The following is an 18,627-nucleotide window of genomic DNA, read 5'->3' on the forward strand; positions in this document are numbered from 1 at the left end:
TGGCAAATTCTTGCAGTTACAAAAGGATCAAAAGAAGGAAAGACTTTGACATTTGTCCATATCTGCAGTTTAATATGTGATGTTTGACTTGTTGGGCCTCCAGAGGTCAAAGGTCAGATCAGGTGGATGTGGATCCTCAACTGGAACCAGTTTGACGCCCCTGGTTTAAGGGTTCGCCAGCCTGACAGTCGCTGTTATAAAGTGGAAAAGGCAAGAGGAGGGAGTGAAGGGGGTGAAAACTGACGTGTTGTGGGTGTGTGATAAACCAGTGGGGGGGGGGGGGGGAGACGCTCGCTCGTAATAAACAAATAAAACGTCCGTCTCTCCTTCCGGCAGGTTGGGATGAGCACCAACACAAACAGCGCTCTGGCGAGCATCGGCCCGCCCACATCGCCGTCCCGGGGTGACGGAGGCGTTCTTCCCACAGACCCCCGGGTCCCTCCGTGGACCCGGACCCCAGAGTCCGAGTCCAAGCGAGTTGTGTTGGCGATATGAAGAGCGTCAGGCTTTTAGACTTTGCTAGAGATTCGATCCAAAGACGTTGAAAAGGTTCCTTCGGTCTCCCCCCCCCCCCCCCCTTTTATGTAAACGACGCTCCTCCCGTTGTACCGTAAATACAATCAGTCCGAGTTCCTTGCAAAGACAATATTGTTTGTTATGAAATGGCGCGGCTCATGATGGAATTGTAGCGGCGCCCGTGTCAAATAAGTAAAGCTCCCTTCCCTCCCCGGTGAATCCAGATGTGACACACGTGTGACGGAAACAAGGGCATGAGAGACGAGCTGGATTAAAAAAAAAAAACTAAAACGTGGGGATGGCTGACCTCTGCCAAGGCCAGGTATCATATGCAACAACTATTAAGTTTAGTCAGATTCAAACACTCTTAAGTGTGATTTTAAATGAACTATATTGAGGCTTAAACTTGCGGATGAATGAAAAAAACTACAGAGGTAAAAAATAAAATTAGCATATAACAATAACATAAAAATCATTAAAACACAGAGCTTCATAACTTCATGTTTGACTAAAACTAGAATAATGAATATATTGATGTATTGCAGATAAAATGACCTGCGGGGCCGTAAAGTAAATTGTCCAGGTGAAATCAGTTACTGTAAGTCTTTAAGCCGAATCGACCTTTGAAAACAAAACATCTGGAATTCAATGGAAATAAATGTGAGGTGAGTTTTGGATTTTAACTCGTGAGAGGAGGCAGCTTTGTTTCACTTAGATTTACAAAGAAATATTAGTTTGGTGGGTTGAAGAAGTCGATTTATAATGATTTTAAATATATTGGGAGGTGAAAATGATGAAAACTCAGCAGGGTTCAGCTACAATCAGCTGCTGCAATAATGAATTTTGATCAAGCAGATTGATCAGGATTCATTATTACAAAGAAAGTCAATTCAAACATTCTGACATGCATACAGCACCCCCTACTGGCCCAACAGGGAACGTGCAACTGATTGATTTAAGCAGAAGAGATGAGGGAATTTAGGGAGTTCAGGTCGAATGTTTAAACTCAGAAGTGAGCAGTGACACATGAAGCCTGCAAAAGATTGTTAATATGTATAAATACTACAAAAAAAATGCGTCTAATCTAAAGTTCTACCTGTGAGATTGCGGTGAATTTCATAGCAGGAGGGGTCCTTGATTGTAAAAACGGATGTTCCCCTTTTAATAAAAGTCACATTGGGGGGGGAATAATGATGGAACCACATCTTTATTTAACGTTTTTTTACCTGTACAGAAAACAAAAAAAACCTCAAAAACATTATCAGTCGCCTGATCATGCAAAGCAGAGTTGCATTACAAATAAAAACACACTACAAAAACAAACATTGTACACTGTACTATAAATATGGAGCCTCAAAAATAAATCATCCAATACGTATATTACAAAAAAATAAATAAACTCCTGAGATGACACATACATACAAATACACTATGTTATCGTTTACTTGCAACATGATATCAGAGGGTTAAGCCGACGGGTTGATATGCGGATCGTAAAGTTTCTATTTCTATTTATTAACTCTCTTTTTTCTTTTTTTTTTTTACATATATGCATCAGCTGAACTGAAAAGGAGCAGTGAAGGTAGAAGGGACTTCTACAAAGTTAATATGGGCCGATGACCCGGCTGTTCAGGAGCAAACGTTGGAGAGTCGCCACCCGAAGGAACCTCGGAGGGGAACGTGGGGGAACGTGGGGGAACACGGCAGGTAACAGATACACAGATCCTGTAGGTATGATCGTATATTCATATATTCATAGTAATCAGGGCGACGGCGCCGAGGTGTTATTGCACTACTGTCTCAACGTCTTCTCATGAGCATAATCATCAAGGTACGATACTGTCGATAGATCTACACGGCGGCGATAAACAAGGAGTCACCAGTCACGGCGGCAGACGCGAGCCGCGGCGTCGAAACGTCCGTCCGTTCGGTCGGGCGAACGAACGAACGGACGGACGTTTCAAGTTGCGATCGGCCCCCCGGGGGTCTGCACGGCTACTGAACGTAGCTGCGAATCGAAAAAACATGTTCACAATAAGGCTACAACATCGAGAGAGAGAGAGAGAGAGAGACAGAGAGAGAGAGAGAGAGAGAGAGAGAGGCAACAGAGGGCAAAAACTCAACACTGATCGAGCTCCTCGGCCCTAAAAGTCACACGGAGCCACTCGGGAGGAAGGAGCCATGCATAACAAGTGAACACAGATAAAAACGTACGTACACATATTTCCGACTCCCTCGCGCGTCGTCGATGGGAGACGAAGGGCGACGACGACGATGATGAAGATGACGGCGACAGTCGCCGAGGACCGGAGACACAACAGCTGGATTTACACGAGAACAAATCCTCTTCATGTATAGATGAAAGAGTTATGTCACTGAGAGAAATTCTTTTATTGGCTTATCTCCCGTTATAGTAATATAAGTTAATATTTATATATACTGTACATTCCATCTCTTGAAACGCTTTATATACTTTCCGTAGACTTTTGTGTTGCATTCCGTCGAGTGTGCTCCGGAACGGAAAAATAATAATAAAGATCTGTTTTTAAATTTCTTTCTTTCTTTCTTAAATTTTCTTTTGCTAAACTATTCTTCTTCTTTAGATTCTACTCTACATCAATGACGTAACTCCTTCAACCCGAATTCCTCCGGTGCGCCTTCCGACCCAGCAGGCCTCACTGGAACGAGGACGGGGAGGGACTACAAGTACACTTAACACACACAAACGCTTTTTTGTTGTTGTCGTTGTTTTCTTTTTTTTAAATCTCAGACTGGTTCACATTTAATGTCAATCGAGTCGTCACCAGGCGGTCAAACAAGAGGATCCAGAATCGACACGGTTCGGGAGTGGTGGCGAGGACGGGGGGTGTGGGGAGGGGGAGGGGCGGGGGCGGGGGAGGGGCGGGATCGGCTGACTAGTCAGAGAAAAGGCTGGCGAAAGACTTTCGAAGGTTGCGAATGGTCTCGGCCTTGGCCTCCTCCTGGCCGTCGCCTCCGGAGCTGGAGACGCCGCGGAAGAAAGAGGAGTCGCTGAAGGCGTTGAAGGCATTAGTCAGGGACTGGGACTTACTGAGAAAGGGGAGGGGAAACAAGGGGGGGGGAGGGGGGGAGGTATTAGTTGGTTGACGGGACAAAGACAAACAGGGAAATTCGTAAGACGGCCAGAAAGTCGCACACACAAAAAAACGTTTTTTTCTTCTAAAAACCACAAACTCTACGGGTAATTTAAACGGCGGGCCGTTAAAAGCTTTGCATTATTCAAAGTGCTGCTTTGATAACGTGCCTCTTACTTCAGCAGAGGGTGGGTCTTTTGCTGGGGCTGGTCCTCGCCGGGGGCCTGGCTGTCGGACGGCGCCGCCGCCGCCGCCGCCTCGGCTTCGGCGTCTGCTTCGGGGTTTGAAGACGGAGACGGCGGCGGCGGCGGCGGCTTGGCCTGAGCCTTCGCCGGGGACTGCGGCGCCGGGGCGTCGGCGTCGGCGTCGGCGTCGGAGGCCGGAGCCGCGGCGGGCTGCTGGGGTTTGGGCGACGCCTTGGGAGGAGGGGGCGGGGTCTGCGGCTTCGGCTGGAGCTGCGGCTTGGAATTCCGGCGCATGGGGGGGATGGGCTTGGCGGGCGGCGTCGGCTTCGGGGGCAGATCTTTGGGTTTTCCCGGCGCCGGGGTCGGGGAGCCCTGCGGCTGGGGCTTGGGCTGCTCGGTGGTGGGGGCGGAGGCCGAGGCCGACGGAGACGCCGGGGCGGCGGCCGCCGCTTTGCTAGGGGGGGACGCCGGAGCGGCGGCGGCCACCTTGACGGAGGGGGAAGCCGGAGCGGCGGCTTTGGTCGGGGCGGAGGCTTTAGCCGGGGAGGACGGCGACGCCTTGGCCGGGCTGGAAGCGGAATCGGGGGGCGGCGGCGGCGGCTTGGTGACGGACGGGGCCCTGGTCATCGGGGGGGGCCTCTGCACCGGGGGCTTGGTGACCGAGGCGGCCTTCTGCACCGGGCTGGGCTTCGGGGGCTGGGGGGATTTCTGAGCTCTCTGAGCCTGGCCGGGCTTCGGCAGCGGCTCGGCCGCCCTCTTGGCCGCCTCCGACGACGACGACGCGTCCACGCTCTGGGATTTCACCGGAGCGCCTGTGGAGACGGAGACACCGACAACGTCACGCACCGTTCCTCCCCCGGCACGGGAAAACAAATACACACACAAAAAAAAAAAAAAACGGCAAAATGCAAAGGAAAACAATTCAGCATTGTTGTTGGGATAAATCTTGCGCTTGTTATTTTGGTGCAGCTGTTAAGAAAAGAAACTCTTTGAAAACTCTGCAGAGACCAAAAGCAGAACATGACACAGATGGTGAGCTGGAGGCTGGACATGCCCATTCACTTAAACACAACCTGGAAATCCTGCGCAACGCATCGATCAAGAACTGGACTGGGGCAAAGTGTGTGGAGCGTAGTGGCCAGCAGGGGGCGGCAGATCAGAGAGAGAGAGAGAGAGAGAGGGAGAGAGAGAGGGGGGCGTGTTGTGGCTCAACCCTAGTTGCTTCTAATGCAGGCCGACTTGGTCAAACGCCGGTGTGGTTCTGACGAGAACAGAGGAGAAGAGCTCTGGGATGGAAAATGGATGGAAACACAACGCAAGAGAAACGCCATGACAAAAAGAAAAAAGCAACGCAAACTGAGGGCGACCCGACTTGGCAGCACAGGAAATGAACAAATACTTACAAGCAGAAATAAACCCAAGGGATTATTACACATGCCGGAACGGGGGATGAGTTTCCAGGAGGCTGAGAGTTAAAACTTCCTCTGATGCCAGATTATGTTTTAGCATTTAGATTACATCTCAGAGCCGCTTTGTGAAATGCTATATATCGCTTATGTTTTGTCGATTGAACAGTTTCCGTGACGTATCGTCTCGACATGGTTAGATTACAGGCGAAAAAAATTTAAAAAAATAAAACCTTCTTGAAAATTCATCCCCAACGTTCTCAGACAGGAAGTCGCTGCCGAATGGCTGTGAGTCTTACGTTTCGTTTGAGATTGTCATAAAGCATCCCAACGGTTGCTCGGGACTCACGACGCATAAAAACCAAAGGAAATACCATTTGTACAAACATGTAGTATAAAAGAAGACACAATAAATATTTGCTTGGACACAAACCCCAAATGACAGTTTCAAATAGCTTTAAGGTAAAAAAAATTTTTTATATTTTAATTTGTGTAAATGAATATTGTGTAAAGTATCAATGCTGAGAGACACAAAACAACAGTCCTGAGGTTATTTTGTAATATGTCGCTTGGTATGTCGACCAAAATAACCAAGGTTTAAAAATCCCCCTTGGCCTGCAGTACCAGTTTACACCACAAGATGGTGTATTGAGCCACTCAAATTGTATTTAGAAAACTGCAACGACAGGAAAAAATTAAAGAGCCACTAAAGTCAACACTGCAGAAGTGACGGGACTAATTGTACTTAGTGCCAATTCAAATAATCTGTGTCCTGCTTGCATGTTTGTCAGAACTAATAACCTCTCAAGTAAACCCTTAATTTAGCATTTTTTGGGGGATTTTGAATGAAGACTGAACAATTTCAGGGTCTGGATCCAGGCAAATGAGGAATGATCATGCAGGAAAAGAAAAAGATGCTCATTGTCTTTGAAACTTTTAATCCGTTTTGCATAAACAGGTTTTGCAACTGGCCCCCAAAACAATACGCATAAAGCCACTCCGGTGTTTTATCGCACAATACGAAGGGTTACATCACAATCACAACAACAAGTACTTCACAATACGTCGATCCAGCAAGATGACCACAACAAAAACGACGGTAAAAATTTATAGATTTGAGGATTTAAGCTGAAAAACTGGATTTGTTTTCCGTGTTAATCTAAAAATATCAACATTAACCCACAAGTAAGTTCACTTGTTTGCCGCGATGGCGTCATGTTGTGTAAACATCGTCGCCAAAAGGCAATTTTTCGGAAAGAAGTTCAAATAAACCAACAGATTCCCCCGTGGGACATTTAAATAATAATAATAAAATTTAAAAAAAGCTGTTCGAACACGGTAAAGCCCCACATGGAGAACCGGCGCTGGTCTCATCCATGCAACAACAAACATGCAAACACACAAACAAACACAACGGCTTTGATTCAACACGCTGCTGTGAGGAGGAGCGCTTAGCCCCGACACACACACACACACACACACACACACACACACACACACACACACACACACACACACACACACACACACACACACACACACACACACACACACACACACACACACACACACACACACACACACACACTTTAATATTTAAGCTCATCACACTGTTTTTTTTTAAAATTTACTCCACTTTTCTTTGATTCAAGTTAATTCACAAGTTAACGAACTCACAAGTTTTGATTTAACTTAGCGAAGAAAAGAACAGTTGAAAATAGCCATTTAATCCAACGGTTTGACTTTTTTTTAAGATATGCTTAAAGTGATTTGAGGTTTTTTTGGGGGCTTCGTGTGAAAAGAAAAAGAAAAGGAAGTTTAATGAGTGTCGAGGTTTAATTGTTGGAGAATTGAAAGCCAAAGCACACGAAGAACCTCGAGATTAATGCGGAGCGGGAAACAGTCGTTTATCAAAACCACATAACAAACTGATTTATGTTAAATATCTATAAATATTCGCCTCGAGGGGAATTTATGTAAACTTCTGGTTTGGTCCTCTGCAAGTTTCTTTGTTTTTCAAGTGTTTTTCATTGAACTTCACATAAAGTTATTTCTTATATGTCAATCTGTGACTTTAATTCTCTATTTATGACCCCAAAACACTAAGACTTGTGGCTAAAACCGCCACACCGGTATAGTAATGGCATGTTTACTGTGGTCCCGTGGGATTAAGACACATTTTCTAATATTTAATAAGTGATGTTATTAAAACACTTTTCCCAGACGCAGGATTTATCACTGGAAGGTGAGCAATGTTGTCACTGCAGAAAAGAAAATCCCGGAAGGATCAATCCAAACTGTGTTTGCTCGACGTGAAGGGAGCTGCAGCGGCGCTCAGCGGAGGAGAGAGTTGAAAGCACCTTGAGGTTGAGGACGAGCAGCCGAGGTCCTGTTGGGATCCGCCGGCCCTTCCTTCACAGCGGCGCTCTGCCGGGAAACACAACAAACAAACACACGACAGACGTTCAGCACGTTTGGAGAGGGAGGGACGAGTTCACATGTTCACATCCCCCCCCCCCATTTGGTCCGGATCAGAGTCTCTTCAGGGGACAAAAACAAACAAACAAACAAACAAAAATGACGTTTCGTTTCAGGCGGCGAGAAAAACGCCCAGGAACTGTGAACCGGAGCAAACAAGAGACCGTTGGTGTCTTTAAAAACCTCGGTCTCGGTGGTTTTTGTAAAATAACAAAATGGTCTTTCTATAGTGGGCGGGGGGGGGGGGAGACGACGTGACGTAGAGCGCAGTGCATTGTGGGTAGTAAACAAACAAAGCTGATCACGCGAATCAGATGAAAGCAGACGCAGAAAGAAAAAGTGGGAAAATATCTGGCGAGTAGACGAGAAGTAGAGAAGAAGTAGAGAGGAAGAAGTAGAGAAGAAGAAGTAGAGAAGAAGAAGTCGAGAAGAAGTAGAGAAGAAGAAGTAGAGAAGAAGTCGAGAAGAAGTAGAGAAGAAGTAGAGAAGAAGAAGTAGAGAGGAAGAAGTAGAGAAGAAGTAGAGAAGAAGTAGAGAGGAAGAAATAGAGAGGAAGAAGTAGAGAAGAAGAAGTAGAGAGGAAGAAGTAGAGAGGAAGAAGTAGAGAAGAAGAAGTAGAGAAGAAGTAGAGAAGAAGAAGTAGAGAGAAAGAAGTAGAGAGGAAGAAGTAGAGAGGAAGAAATAGAGAGGAAGAAGTAGAGAAGAAGAAGTAGAGAGGAAGAAGTAGAGAAGAAGTAGAGAAGAAGAAGTAGAGAGGAAGAAGTAGAGGAGAAGAAGTAGAGGAGAAGAAGTAGAGAGGAAGTAGAGAGAAAGAAGTAGAGAGGAAGAAGTAGAGAAGAAGAAGTAGAGAGGAAGAAGTAGAGAAGAAGTAGAGAAGAAGAAGTAGAGAGGAAGAAGTAGAGGAGAAGAAGTAGAGGAGAAGAAGTAGAGAGGAAGTAGAGAGAAAGAAGTAGAGAGGAAGAAGTAGAGGAGAAGTAGTAGAGAGGAAGTAGAGAGAAAGAAGTAGAGAGGAAGAAGTAGAGAGGAAGAAGTAGAGAAGAAGAAGTAGAGAGGAAGAAGTAGAGGAGAAGAAATAGAGGAAGAAGCAGAGAAACAGGCGCTTACAGATATCTGGTCTGAAGACTTTATATCGCGGCCGTTTGTAGCTACCCATTAGCCACAAGCTAACTAGCCTAGCCACCAAAGGATAAAGAGGCGGGGCTTCCGGTTCCCGGTCCGGACCAATCAGTGAGCCGTGTTTCTTCTTCACTTCTCGTCTGGTCAGTGTTGGTCTCAGACGACAGCGCCCCCTAACGAGCGTCTGGTGCAACTGCGTGACGCTTTCCAGGCGTTTTCATCGCCAGACGAACCAAACGAAGTTGCGAAAAAGTTGCGCGGTTCACCTGTTGCGGCTGCACGGCGGTTGGCTTCTGGCTCTGAGGGGAGCGGGCCGGCGAGCGGGAGGCGCCGGACGCCCTGGCGGCCAGAGCCTGGTTCATCCGGGCCGCCACCACGTCTGAGATGAGCTGGCGGTCCTCGGCCTGGTGGTCTCCCACCAGCTGCATGGACGAGCCCACCACCTGCAACGCAGCACATCGGGTTTCTGCCCCCGGCACCGACCTCACACTGCCTCAGGAGTACTGATAACTAGTTACTAGTAACTAAGTTGGCTCACAAGTAACTTTCAGCAGCTCTCAACGTGAAACTAACAACCGGTTTTGACCAAAAACTCCGTTCTGACCCCGGCCTGGCCTCCTGCACCATGTTTATATATATATTTAACCTTTGACCTTCATTCTTTGTTGTATTTATATCTGACTCACGCTTTTATTAGCTGATTTTTACTATTACTGGTGTTTATTTACCCAGAGATGACGTTGTAGTTTGTTGTTGATCTATTTATTTAAGTTTTTGCGCTGCCTGCTTTATGCATCTTTTTAATTGCCACATGCAATAATAATGCTATAATAGTAACTGTACAATAGTAACGCTATAATAGTAATGCTATAATAACAACGCTACAATAACGCGGCAATAGTAACTGTACAATAGTAACTGTACAATAGTAATGCTATAATAATAACGCTACAATAACGCGGCAATAGTAACTGTACAATAGTAATGCTACAATAAAGCTACAATAATAATGCTACAATAGTAACGCTACAATAGTAACTATACAATAGTAACGCTACAATAGTAATACTATAATAATAACGCTACAATAACACTACAATAGTAATGCTACAATAGTAACGCTACAATAGTAATGCTACAATAACGCTACAATAGTAAGGCCACAATAGCATTGCTACAATAGTAACGCGACAATAATGCCACAATAGTAACGCTACAATAGCATTGCTACAATAGTAACGCTACAATAATGCCACAATAGTAACGCTACAATAGCATTGCTACAATAGTAACGTTACAATAACGCTACAATAGTAACGCTACAATAGCATTGCTACAATAGTAACGCTACAATAGCATTGCTACAATAGTAACGCTACAATAATGCCACAATAGTAATGCTACAATAGCATTGCTACAATAGTAACGCTACAATAACGCTACAATAGTAACGCTACAATAGCATTGCTACAATAGTAACGCTACAATAGTAACGCTACAATAACGCTACAATAGTAACGCTACAATAATGCCACAATAGTAACGCTACAATAACGCTACAATAGTAACGCTACAATAACGCTACAATAGTAAGGCTACAATAGTAAGGCTACAATAGTAAGGCTACAATAACGCTACAATAACGCTACAATAGTAAGGCTACAATAGCATTGCTACAATGGTAACGCTACAATAATGCTACAATAATAATGCTACAATAATAATGCTACAATAGTAATGCCACAATAGTGACACTGGCGCAGTATTTCAGGTTTTCTCTCTGTGACTCGAGAGGCTAACGACCAGGCTGATGTTCCGCCGCCAGTCTCACACAAGACATGAATAATAAGGAAGTGAGACAAAAGCGAAGTGTGTAACCTCGACTCGCACACGGATGTTTTAAGATACATTTCAGAAATTCCCATCACCATAAAATATTAACTCATGAGGACGAGACAGAAACATTTTTATATCTTCCCAGCTTCAGCGTCTAATTGACGACTGCATATCTCCCAGTGACGGACCAGCTGCTCACAGACTGAGTGAGGTGATTAGGAATACAGTTTTATGACCAGACTTTCTGGCTCCGGGAGTCTTTGTGCTCCGTTATAATATTCCACTCCTCCATCTGCTTCCGCTGAGATGTTCTCTTTGGGATTCTAATTGTAATTCCCCCAAATTTAGTATGTCTCTCAACACTAATCGTCCTGGTCGTGTTCATAGTTCCAGAACCGCTTCACAAGTAGTTATGCACTTGTATTGCACTGTACTGAATGGTACTATATTGTATTGTACTGTACTGTACTGTATTGTACTATATTGTATTGCACTGTACTGTACTGTATTGTACTATACTGTATTGTACTGTACTGTACTATACTGTATTGTACTATATTGTATTGTACTATATTGTATTGCACTGTACTGTATTGCACTGTACTGTATTGTGTTGCACTGTATTGTATTGTACTATATTGTATTGTACTGTATTGTACTATATTGTATTGTGCTGTACTGTACTGTATTGTATTTTATTGTACTATATTGTATTGTACTGTACTGTATTGTATTTTCTTGTACTATATTGTATTGTACTGTACTGTATTGTATTGTACTATATTGTACTGTATTGTTCTGTATTGTATTGTATTGTACTGTATTGTATTATATTGTATTGTATTGTACTATATTGTATTGTATTGTACTGTATTGCAATGTACTATATTGTATTGTATTGTACTATATTGTATTGTATTGTACTGTATTGTATTGTACTGTATTGTATTGTACTATATTGTATTGTACTGTACTATATTGTATTGTATTGTATTGTATTGTACTGTATTGTACTGTATTGTATTGTATTGTATTGTATTGTACTGTATTGTACTGTATTGTACTGTATTGTACTGTACTGTACTGTACTGTACTGTATTGTATTGTATTGTATTGTACTGTATTGTATTGTACTGTATTGTACTGTATTGTATTGTATTGTATTGTATTGCATTGTATTGTACTGTATTGTATTGCATTGTATTGTATTGTGTATTGTATTTGAACAGTTTGTTTTTTTTGTCATTGGGACTAGTTTCACATCAGTTTTAGACTTGGTGTTGAACTGGTTCCGTATTTGGACTTAAACTACTTCACCAGACCTCTCAGGCCTGTTTGTTGACTTGCTTGTACACCAGTTAGTGTTCAGGACCAACAGAGAGTTGGTTCATTGGCTCCCTAATGGCAGAATATCTTGGAACATATGTGTTCTGCCTGCTTCTTGACGACCAGTTTCCCAGAAATGTAAAAAAGAACTGACACAACTGAATCCAGAGACGAGGGGCCGAGTGCACCGCCAATAACCGTCTCCGTCCTCCCGGTCTGGACGCGTCCACACGCTCTCATCTACAAACATTGGAGAACTGAGTTGCTCCCTGAGACGGAAGGAATCTTGGCGACTTCGTCTCAGTCCTGGAGCCAAACCGCCTCCCTTCACATCAGAATCATCACACTTTAACTCCAGTTTGTTGTTTTTAATTCTATTTTTCCCCTGAAGCTTACAAGTAACTTCCTTGTAATTTATAGCTTTACTTAGCTGGGTTTTTTTTTTTTTACTATAGTATGTTTATTGTACTTTTATTCTACATTTCATCATAGTTTAATTTCCTTGTATTTCATCTTACTGTATACTTTGCTCCCCTTAGAACTTATTATACTCTGTGATATTTTTCTTATTTTAGTCCTATTTAATTTTTTTTTTAACTTATTATTACTTTTTACTGTAAATACTTTTGGCCCTTAGAGTTCTTGATAGTCATTGTATATAAGATTCCTCTATTCTTATCTAACTGTTTGCACATTTCTTGTCTTTCCTACTCATGAGTCCTTAAGAGCAGAATGTAACAAGTAGATTTCTCCATTGTGAGATCAATAAAGGCTAATCTTATCTTATCTTATCTTATCTTATCTTTAATCCAAGTTAATTTGAAGAATATGGAACACGATTTGTCAATTTCAGGCCACATTTTCTGCTCACTATTCTAACGTCGTGGTTCCTGTTTCATTAATGAAAATCACACATAGTGACAGTGATGGATCAATTAAAATTTAAAAAATATAACCTTCTTGAACTCTTTAACAATTCTCCATTTATTCTCAAAAATCATGACTGCACTTACTCAAAGTCTTCTCATATACATATATGTGTATATTTTTTCTGTCTTTTGCTTTGCTTTTTTTGTGTGTATGCATATATATATATATACACATATATTTTAGATCCTGTGCTTTGTAAATGTGTGTAAAATTACATTTTCTTAGGCTTTTTTTACATTTTTAAACGTAATTTCTTTGTATTCACTTACCGTGTTTAATATAACTGGCTGTGATTCTAATTGGGTGTATACCCTGTGTTCAAGTGGGGGGGGGGGGGGGGGGGTGTTGTCTGTTTGTTCAGCTGTGTATACATATAAAAATGGAAGTATAGATCTCAACATATGCAAAGTATTGTTGCGTCTCGTTGTTTACAAATAAAAAATGTATATGGAAAAAAACCAGTAAGGAAAAAAATGTGAAAATATAATTATATAACAGGTGGGACTGCACTAATACAAATAACATGCATAATTAGTGATATTCAATCACTGATGAATTCAGGTTCATGCGGTCCATGATGTGTAATCTCATTGAATTCCACCTGTTTATTCCCAATAATCCCCAGCGGCGTAAATGATGTCAGAAATGCTAATTTCCTCTCGGTGCTTTTATGCTGCACAGCTTCTTGGGAGATCGATGACGAAAGCTCACAAACAGAAAGCCGGAGAAAATCAATGCACCTCAGTAATGTAGTCGTTGCCGTCCTTGCCGCAGATGGCTTTGACGGCGCAGATATCCAAGCCGCCGAAGATCTCGGAGCAGGTGTCGACCCACAGCTTATACCTGCCGTAAAGGAAACGCACGTTTAACCGACCTGGCTGGAGTCGCTCCAGGAAAACAGGAAAAAAAATTTTTTTTTTATAATTGAAATGACATACGATGCTATAAACCAGAAAACATGTTGCAACATGAACCGGGGGGGGGGGGGGGGGGGGTGAGAAGAGAGAGAACGTGTCCTTACTTACAAGTGAAAAAAAACAAACAAATCATTTATGCGTGATGGTATTGACCTGTTGATCACAGAGCCTCTCGCTCCAGGCGAGACACAAACCCAACCAGGTTCATTCTAACTTCCTCCGACGATTTCTGCACACATTGTCTCTTCATTTGTCGCAATGAGGAGGAGCTGAGGTCTCATGAGAGGAGATTTTATTCAACTTATCATGGATCCTTTAGATCAGCGTTTTTCAACCTTTTTGAGCCGAGACACACTTTTGTCTTTAGGATAATCTGGAGGCACACCACCACCACCCGAAAATGTTAAAATGTTAAACTCTGTAGCCTCTATTAACAATATAAAGTCTTTCTCATCAAAGTTTTATCAACAGGAATCCAGTAAATCCAGAAAGCAAGGACTTTTTTTTAATAGTGCCTCCCTCAGTGTGAAACCTGGACCTGATGGATGAAGAGCTGAGATCCTGGTTTTCAAAAACTTCTCCGTCACTGTCACTGACACAGTACTTTGATACAAGATGGTAGCAGGAGGTGGAGATGAACCACACTGACGTCTGTCACTTTACATTTCGCCGGCAAAGTTCTGTGCTGACCGAGACGCGACACGGAAACACGAGCAGAACTCACTTGTCAGTCATGGCGACTTGTTCCAACATGGCCGACCCGGTGTTGCTCTTCCAGTTGCCGGAGATGGACGTCCGCCTGGGAAAGAAGAGGAAGGAAAGGAAGGAAGGAAGGAAGGAAGGAAGGAAGCCAACATCAGGAATAAACCATCAATTCGGAATTCATGTGAGGAAATCGTGCAGCGAGATTTTTAAAGTCTTATTTATAATTATCATATTCTGCACTGCACTCATAAATCTATAGTGGGCCGACTTATACGTCAGGATTTAAAAAAAAAAAAAAAAAAAAAAAATTCCCTGTTGGGACAAAATATTTCCCACTTCGTATTAAATAATACCACATGAATGCAAATACGTTTTCGAAAAAGGCGTTTTAAAATGTAAACTGCTGCACCTTGAGCACATTTAACCAGTAAAGTCGGCCCCCATAAACACCACAACAAACATTTATTTATTTATTTGTTTATTTATTAATCCTCTTTTATTCAGGTTTCATTTGTGGAAAAGGTGCGGATTTAATTTAAATTGACGAACTTTTGACAAAACCAAATTTCAAACAGAAATATTTTTGTATTCAAAAAAACAAAAAACACAACAAAAACAAAACTGCTTAGGATTAACCTTAAATATCGACAACAACTAAATAAGGCCAGGTTTAAACGCTTGGAGTGAAAACGTGTAACTTTAGCATTTTTTCCGTTTCCACGGCAACGTCAACCAGGCGGGGGCACGGATATATTTTCTAACAGTGTTGAAAAATCACAACAATCATGTGACGACCGAGACGATAAATAGCAGACAAATCATTTATCACTTCATTTATTGATTTGGAATCCTGCAATATAATTTCCAGAAATTTTATTGATTTATTTTTTAATTCACATCTTCACTTAAAAAATTGCTTTTTGTTTCCATTTCCTTTTCTGCAGTCTGTCTTTTTAAAAAAAATACTTTTTTAATTCACATCTTCACTTAAAAATTGCTTTTTGTTTCCATTTCCTGTTCTGCAGTTTGTGTCTTTAAAATTTTTTTTTTTTTAAACTCACATCTTCACTTAAAATTGCTTTTTGTTTCCATTTCATTTTCTGCAGTCTGTCTTTTTAAAAAAAATATTTTTTTAATTCACATCTTCACTTAAAAATTGCTTTTTGCTTCCATTTCCTTTTCTGCAGTTTGTCTTTTTTTTTTTTTTTTTTTTTTAATTCACATCTTCACTTAAAAATTGCGTTTTGTTTCCATTTCCTTTTCTGCAGTTTGTCTTTTAAAAAAAAAAATGTTAATTCACATCTTCACTTAAAAATTGCTTTTTGTTTCCATTTCCTTTTCTGCAGTTTGTGTCTTATTTTGTATTTTTTTCCCCCACCAAGCCACGACATTAAACAGAATAAATGGTCTTCATAGTGTTTGGTAAATAAATCCACTGATTTCCTTTAAGAAGAATTTAAGTCGGGAAAGCCGAAGATATATTGTAATTTTTTTTTTTTTTTAAGTATTAGGCAAATTAGCTGCATTTAGCTTTTTTAAAGATTTATAGAAATTTTTAAAGAATAATTTTTTTTCCCTGCCATTGACTCCAAAGCAGAGATAAATCACGTACATGTAGGCTTTGTAGTCGGCGCCGATCTTCTGCACCCGGATGTCGTACTTGGCGTCGACGAAGGGCTCGGTGGTGCAGTAGGTCTGGGTGATGGCCACCACGCTGGCAATGTCCTGGAAGTCGCTCACGTTGTCCACCTTCACCTGCAGGAGCGCACACGCAGCCGTCACTCAGACAACAAACACCCACAATGCAACAGCTGGACAAGGTCTTGTTTTTTTTCTTCTTCTCACCAGAGGGTTTCAATGAAATTGGCTTTATTTTCAGATTGTTGTTTTTTTTTTTTTAAATAAAAATATCAGTGCCGTCAAAAATAACATAATAAACACAATAATTTAATTTGTTATGAAAGGAACGCAGTCTTGTTCACTGCACCGTGGCTTTAAAAGGTTGTGAGTAATTTGCATACGAAACAGCTAAACAAGCAGCAGGTTGCCAGGTTGGCTGACTCGTAGCCAAAGACTCCAAACTTGCTGGTGAATTATTAATTTCTCCTCCCGATCTCTCTCTCTCTCTCTCTCTCTCTCTCTCTCTCTCTGTTGGTGGATATTACAGTATACTGCATTATTCCAACTTTGTTGGAACAATTATTTATTATGAATAATTAATAAATATTATTATTATTATATTTAAATTTTTTGTTTTATTTACTCCCTTCTTTTTTAAATATTACTTAATAATAATAATAATAAGTATTATTATTATTATACTTACATTTTTGTTTTATTTACTCCTATGTTAAATATTATTTATTATTAATAATATTATTATGTTGACATTTTCAAAGAAATACAGCTTCTTTGTTGAGTCTGCATTAATTCCATGGTTTGCCTTGAATAAATATGCATTTAATATTTCAGTCTCAAGTAGAAAAAAAATGTGATTAATTACAGAAAATTGTGCGATTAATTAAAAAAAAATTAAAACGGCATGATAGCACTAGGATATATAGATATTTTCATCACGTATACTTTGTGCCACAATGAAGAAAGACTTAAAAGTTTTAAGTTATTACGGCAATATTTGATCAGTCCAGCTGTTTGCATTATAACTGGATGATCCCGTCTCGTCTCATTATAGAATCTGATATCTGCTTTTCATCATCAATACTATCGTTCAGTATTTCTTATTACTGCCTCAACAATAAATCTGTGCTTTGTCTATTAAAAACCAAATACTTCTCAGGACCTCTAATAATCAATATTACACCTTATTCATATCCATCGATAAGCTCCGCCCACATATCAGGTGGACCGGTGGCGTTTCCTCGTCCTACTAAAAGCTCTGGATGAGGAAACAGAGGTGGATCACTTGGGTGATGATTTCTCCTTCATTTCAGGTACGTTAAATAAAAATAAAATCACAGTTTACGTGTCTGAAATAAGTCGGTAAAGAGTTCCACCACGCTGCAGCTTTGATATTTGAGTCCAGCAGACGAGACCGGAGCTGCGTCTTCTGTTCTACCTGAGCAAATATGTGTTTAAAACGTGTCTGACTGGCCTGTGGAGCTTGATTTATGCACTTTGCTTCGCTCAACACAAGTCTAAGACCTACATTACAGATATTTGATGCTTGAAAGAAGAGTGAGAAAATGATTTATTGCAGTTAAAGGGAAATACGTGTATCCTCCCGCCACCTCTTGTCGTTTTAATGTAAGAAAGTGATGTGAATGTCATATTTGTTATATTTTCATAAACATGTATTCACTCTACTAAATGCTCTTGATGAGGGAACAGGCGTGAATCACTTGTGTGATTATTTCTCTTCATTTCTCAACAGATTTGTTGACAATCATACAATAAACAACCTGCCTGCTGATGTTGGGCTCAATATAAAGACACTAATAATTCAGGTATAATTCAGTGTTTAACCGGTGGAGACGCCTCAGTATAGTGCTGATTCTAAACTGAATCAAAAAAGCAGCGATAAGTAAATTTTAAATGTTAAAATCTGCGATTTTAAAGCTCTTTTCAATGACGTCGTGTCCGAGGATGAAAGAGTTAACGGTTCGAATCCATGAAACTTTTACATCAGACCTTGGAAACGACTCGGTGTCCGGCAATCGCTTTACGTTTCACCACTTCAACCTGAAGCACCGGTTTCGTCAAGCAACCGTCTGCTTGTGAAGCAACACAAAACTCAAGCCAACGTCACCTTTCCCATTCCAGAGTGGGCGTGTCCGATCTTCACCACCACGGGGAAACTGGGCGTGGTGATCTGGCAAAGACAAGACGGGGAGATTAGAAGGGCGAGAAGCAGAATAACAAGAGTCGGTCGTCACACGGCGGGAAAAAAAACTGTCCATTCGTTACATTAATAAATGGATTTATGTTGTAAATAACTGCCGCGATCACAACCGCTGAAGGAAAAAGCCTCACACACATACTTAAAGTCCCAGTGAAATGAAGATTCCACCTCCAAAACACTCTGGTGTTTCTTCTAGGAACGTTTTCATGCTAACTGGCTGAAGGTAAAATGTTAAAACAC

At 41.5% G+C, this 18,627-nt stretch overlaps 1 protein-coding gene across 1 annotated transcript in view; it reads right to left on the reverse strand.

The window, feature by feature from the left end:
* Nucleotides 1-3,431: 3,431 nt before the first annotated feature.
* The window catches only part of syn2b (synapsin IIb), a gene marked incomplete at both ends in the record, with an annotated part of 99,554 nt that continues 84,358 nt past the window's right edge, over nucleotides 3,432-18,627 (reverse strand). Inside the window, 8 exons of the mRNA XM_080494635.1 lie at nucleotides 3,432-3,585; nucleotides 3,807-4,626; nucleotides 7,581-7,647; nucleotides 9,081-9,257; nucleotides 13,647-13,749; nucleotides 14,548-14,622; nucleotides 16,141-16,283; nucleotides 18,295-18,357. Coding sequence (XP_080350761.1) covers nucleotides 3,432-3,585; nucleotides 3,807-4,626; nucleotides 7,581-7,647; nucleotides 9,081-9,257; nucleotides 13,647-13,749; nucleotides 14,548-14,622; nucleotides 16,141-16,283; nucleotides 18,295-18,357 — 1,602 coding nt within the window. The remainder of the gene's footprint in view (nucleotides 3,586-3,806; nucleotides 4,627-7,580; nucleotides 7,648-9,080; nucleotides 9,258-13,646; nucleotides 13,750-14,547; nucleotides 14,623-16,140; nucleotides 16,284-18,294; nucleotides 18,358-18,627) is intronic.

This window comes from Blennius ocellaris (assembly GCF_963422515.1).
Source record: "Blennius ocellaris genome assembly, chromosome: 4".
Classification (NCBI taxonomy): domain Eukaryota; kingdom Metazoa; phylum Chordata; class Actinopteri; order Blenniiformes; family Blenniidae; genus Blennius; species Blennius ocellaris.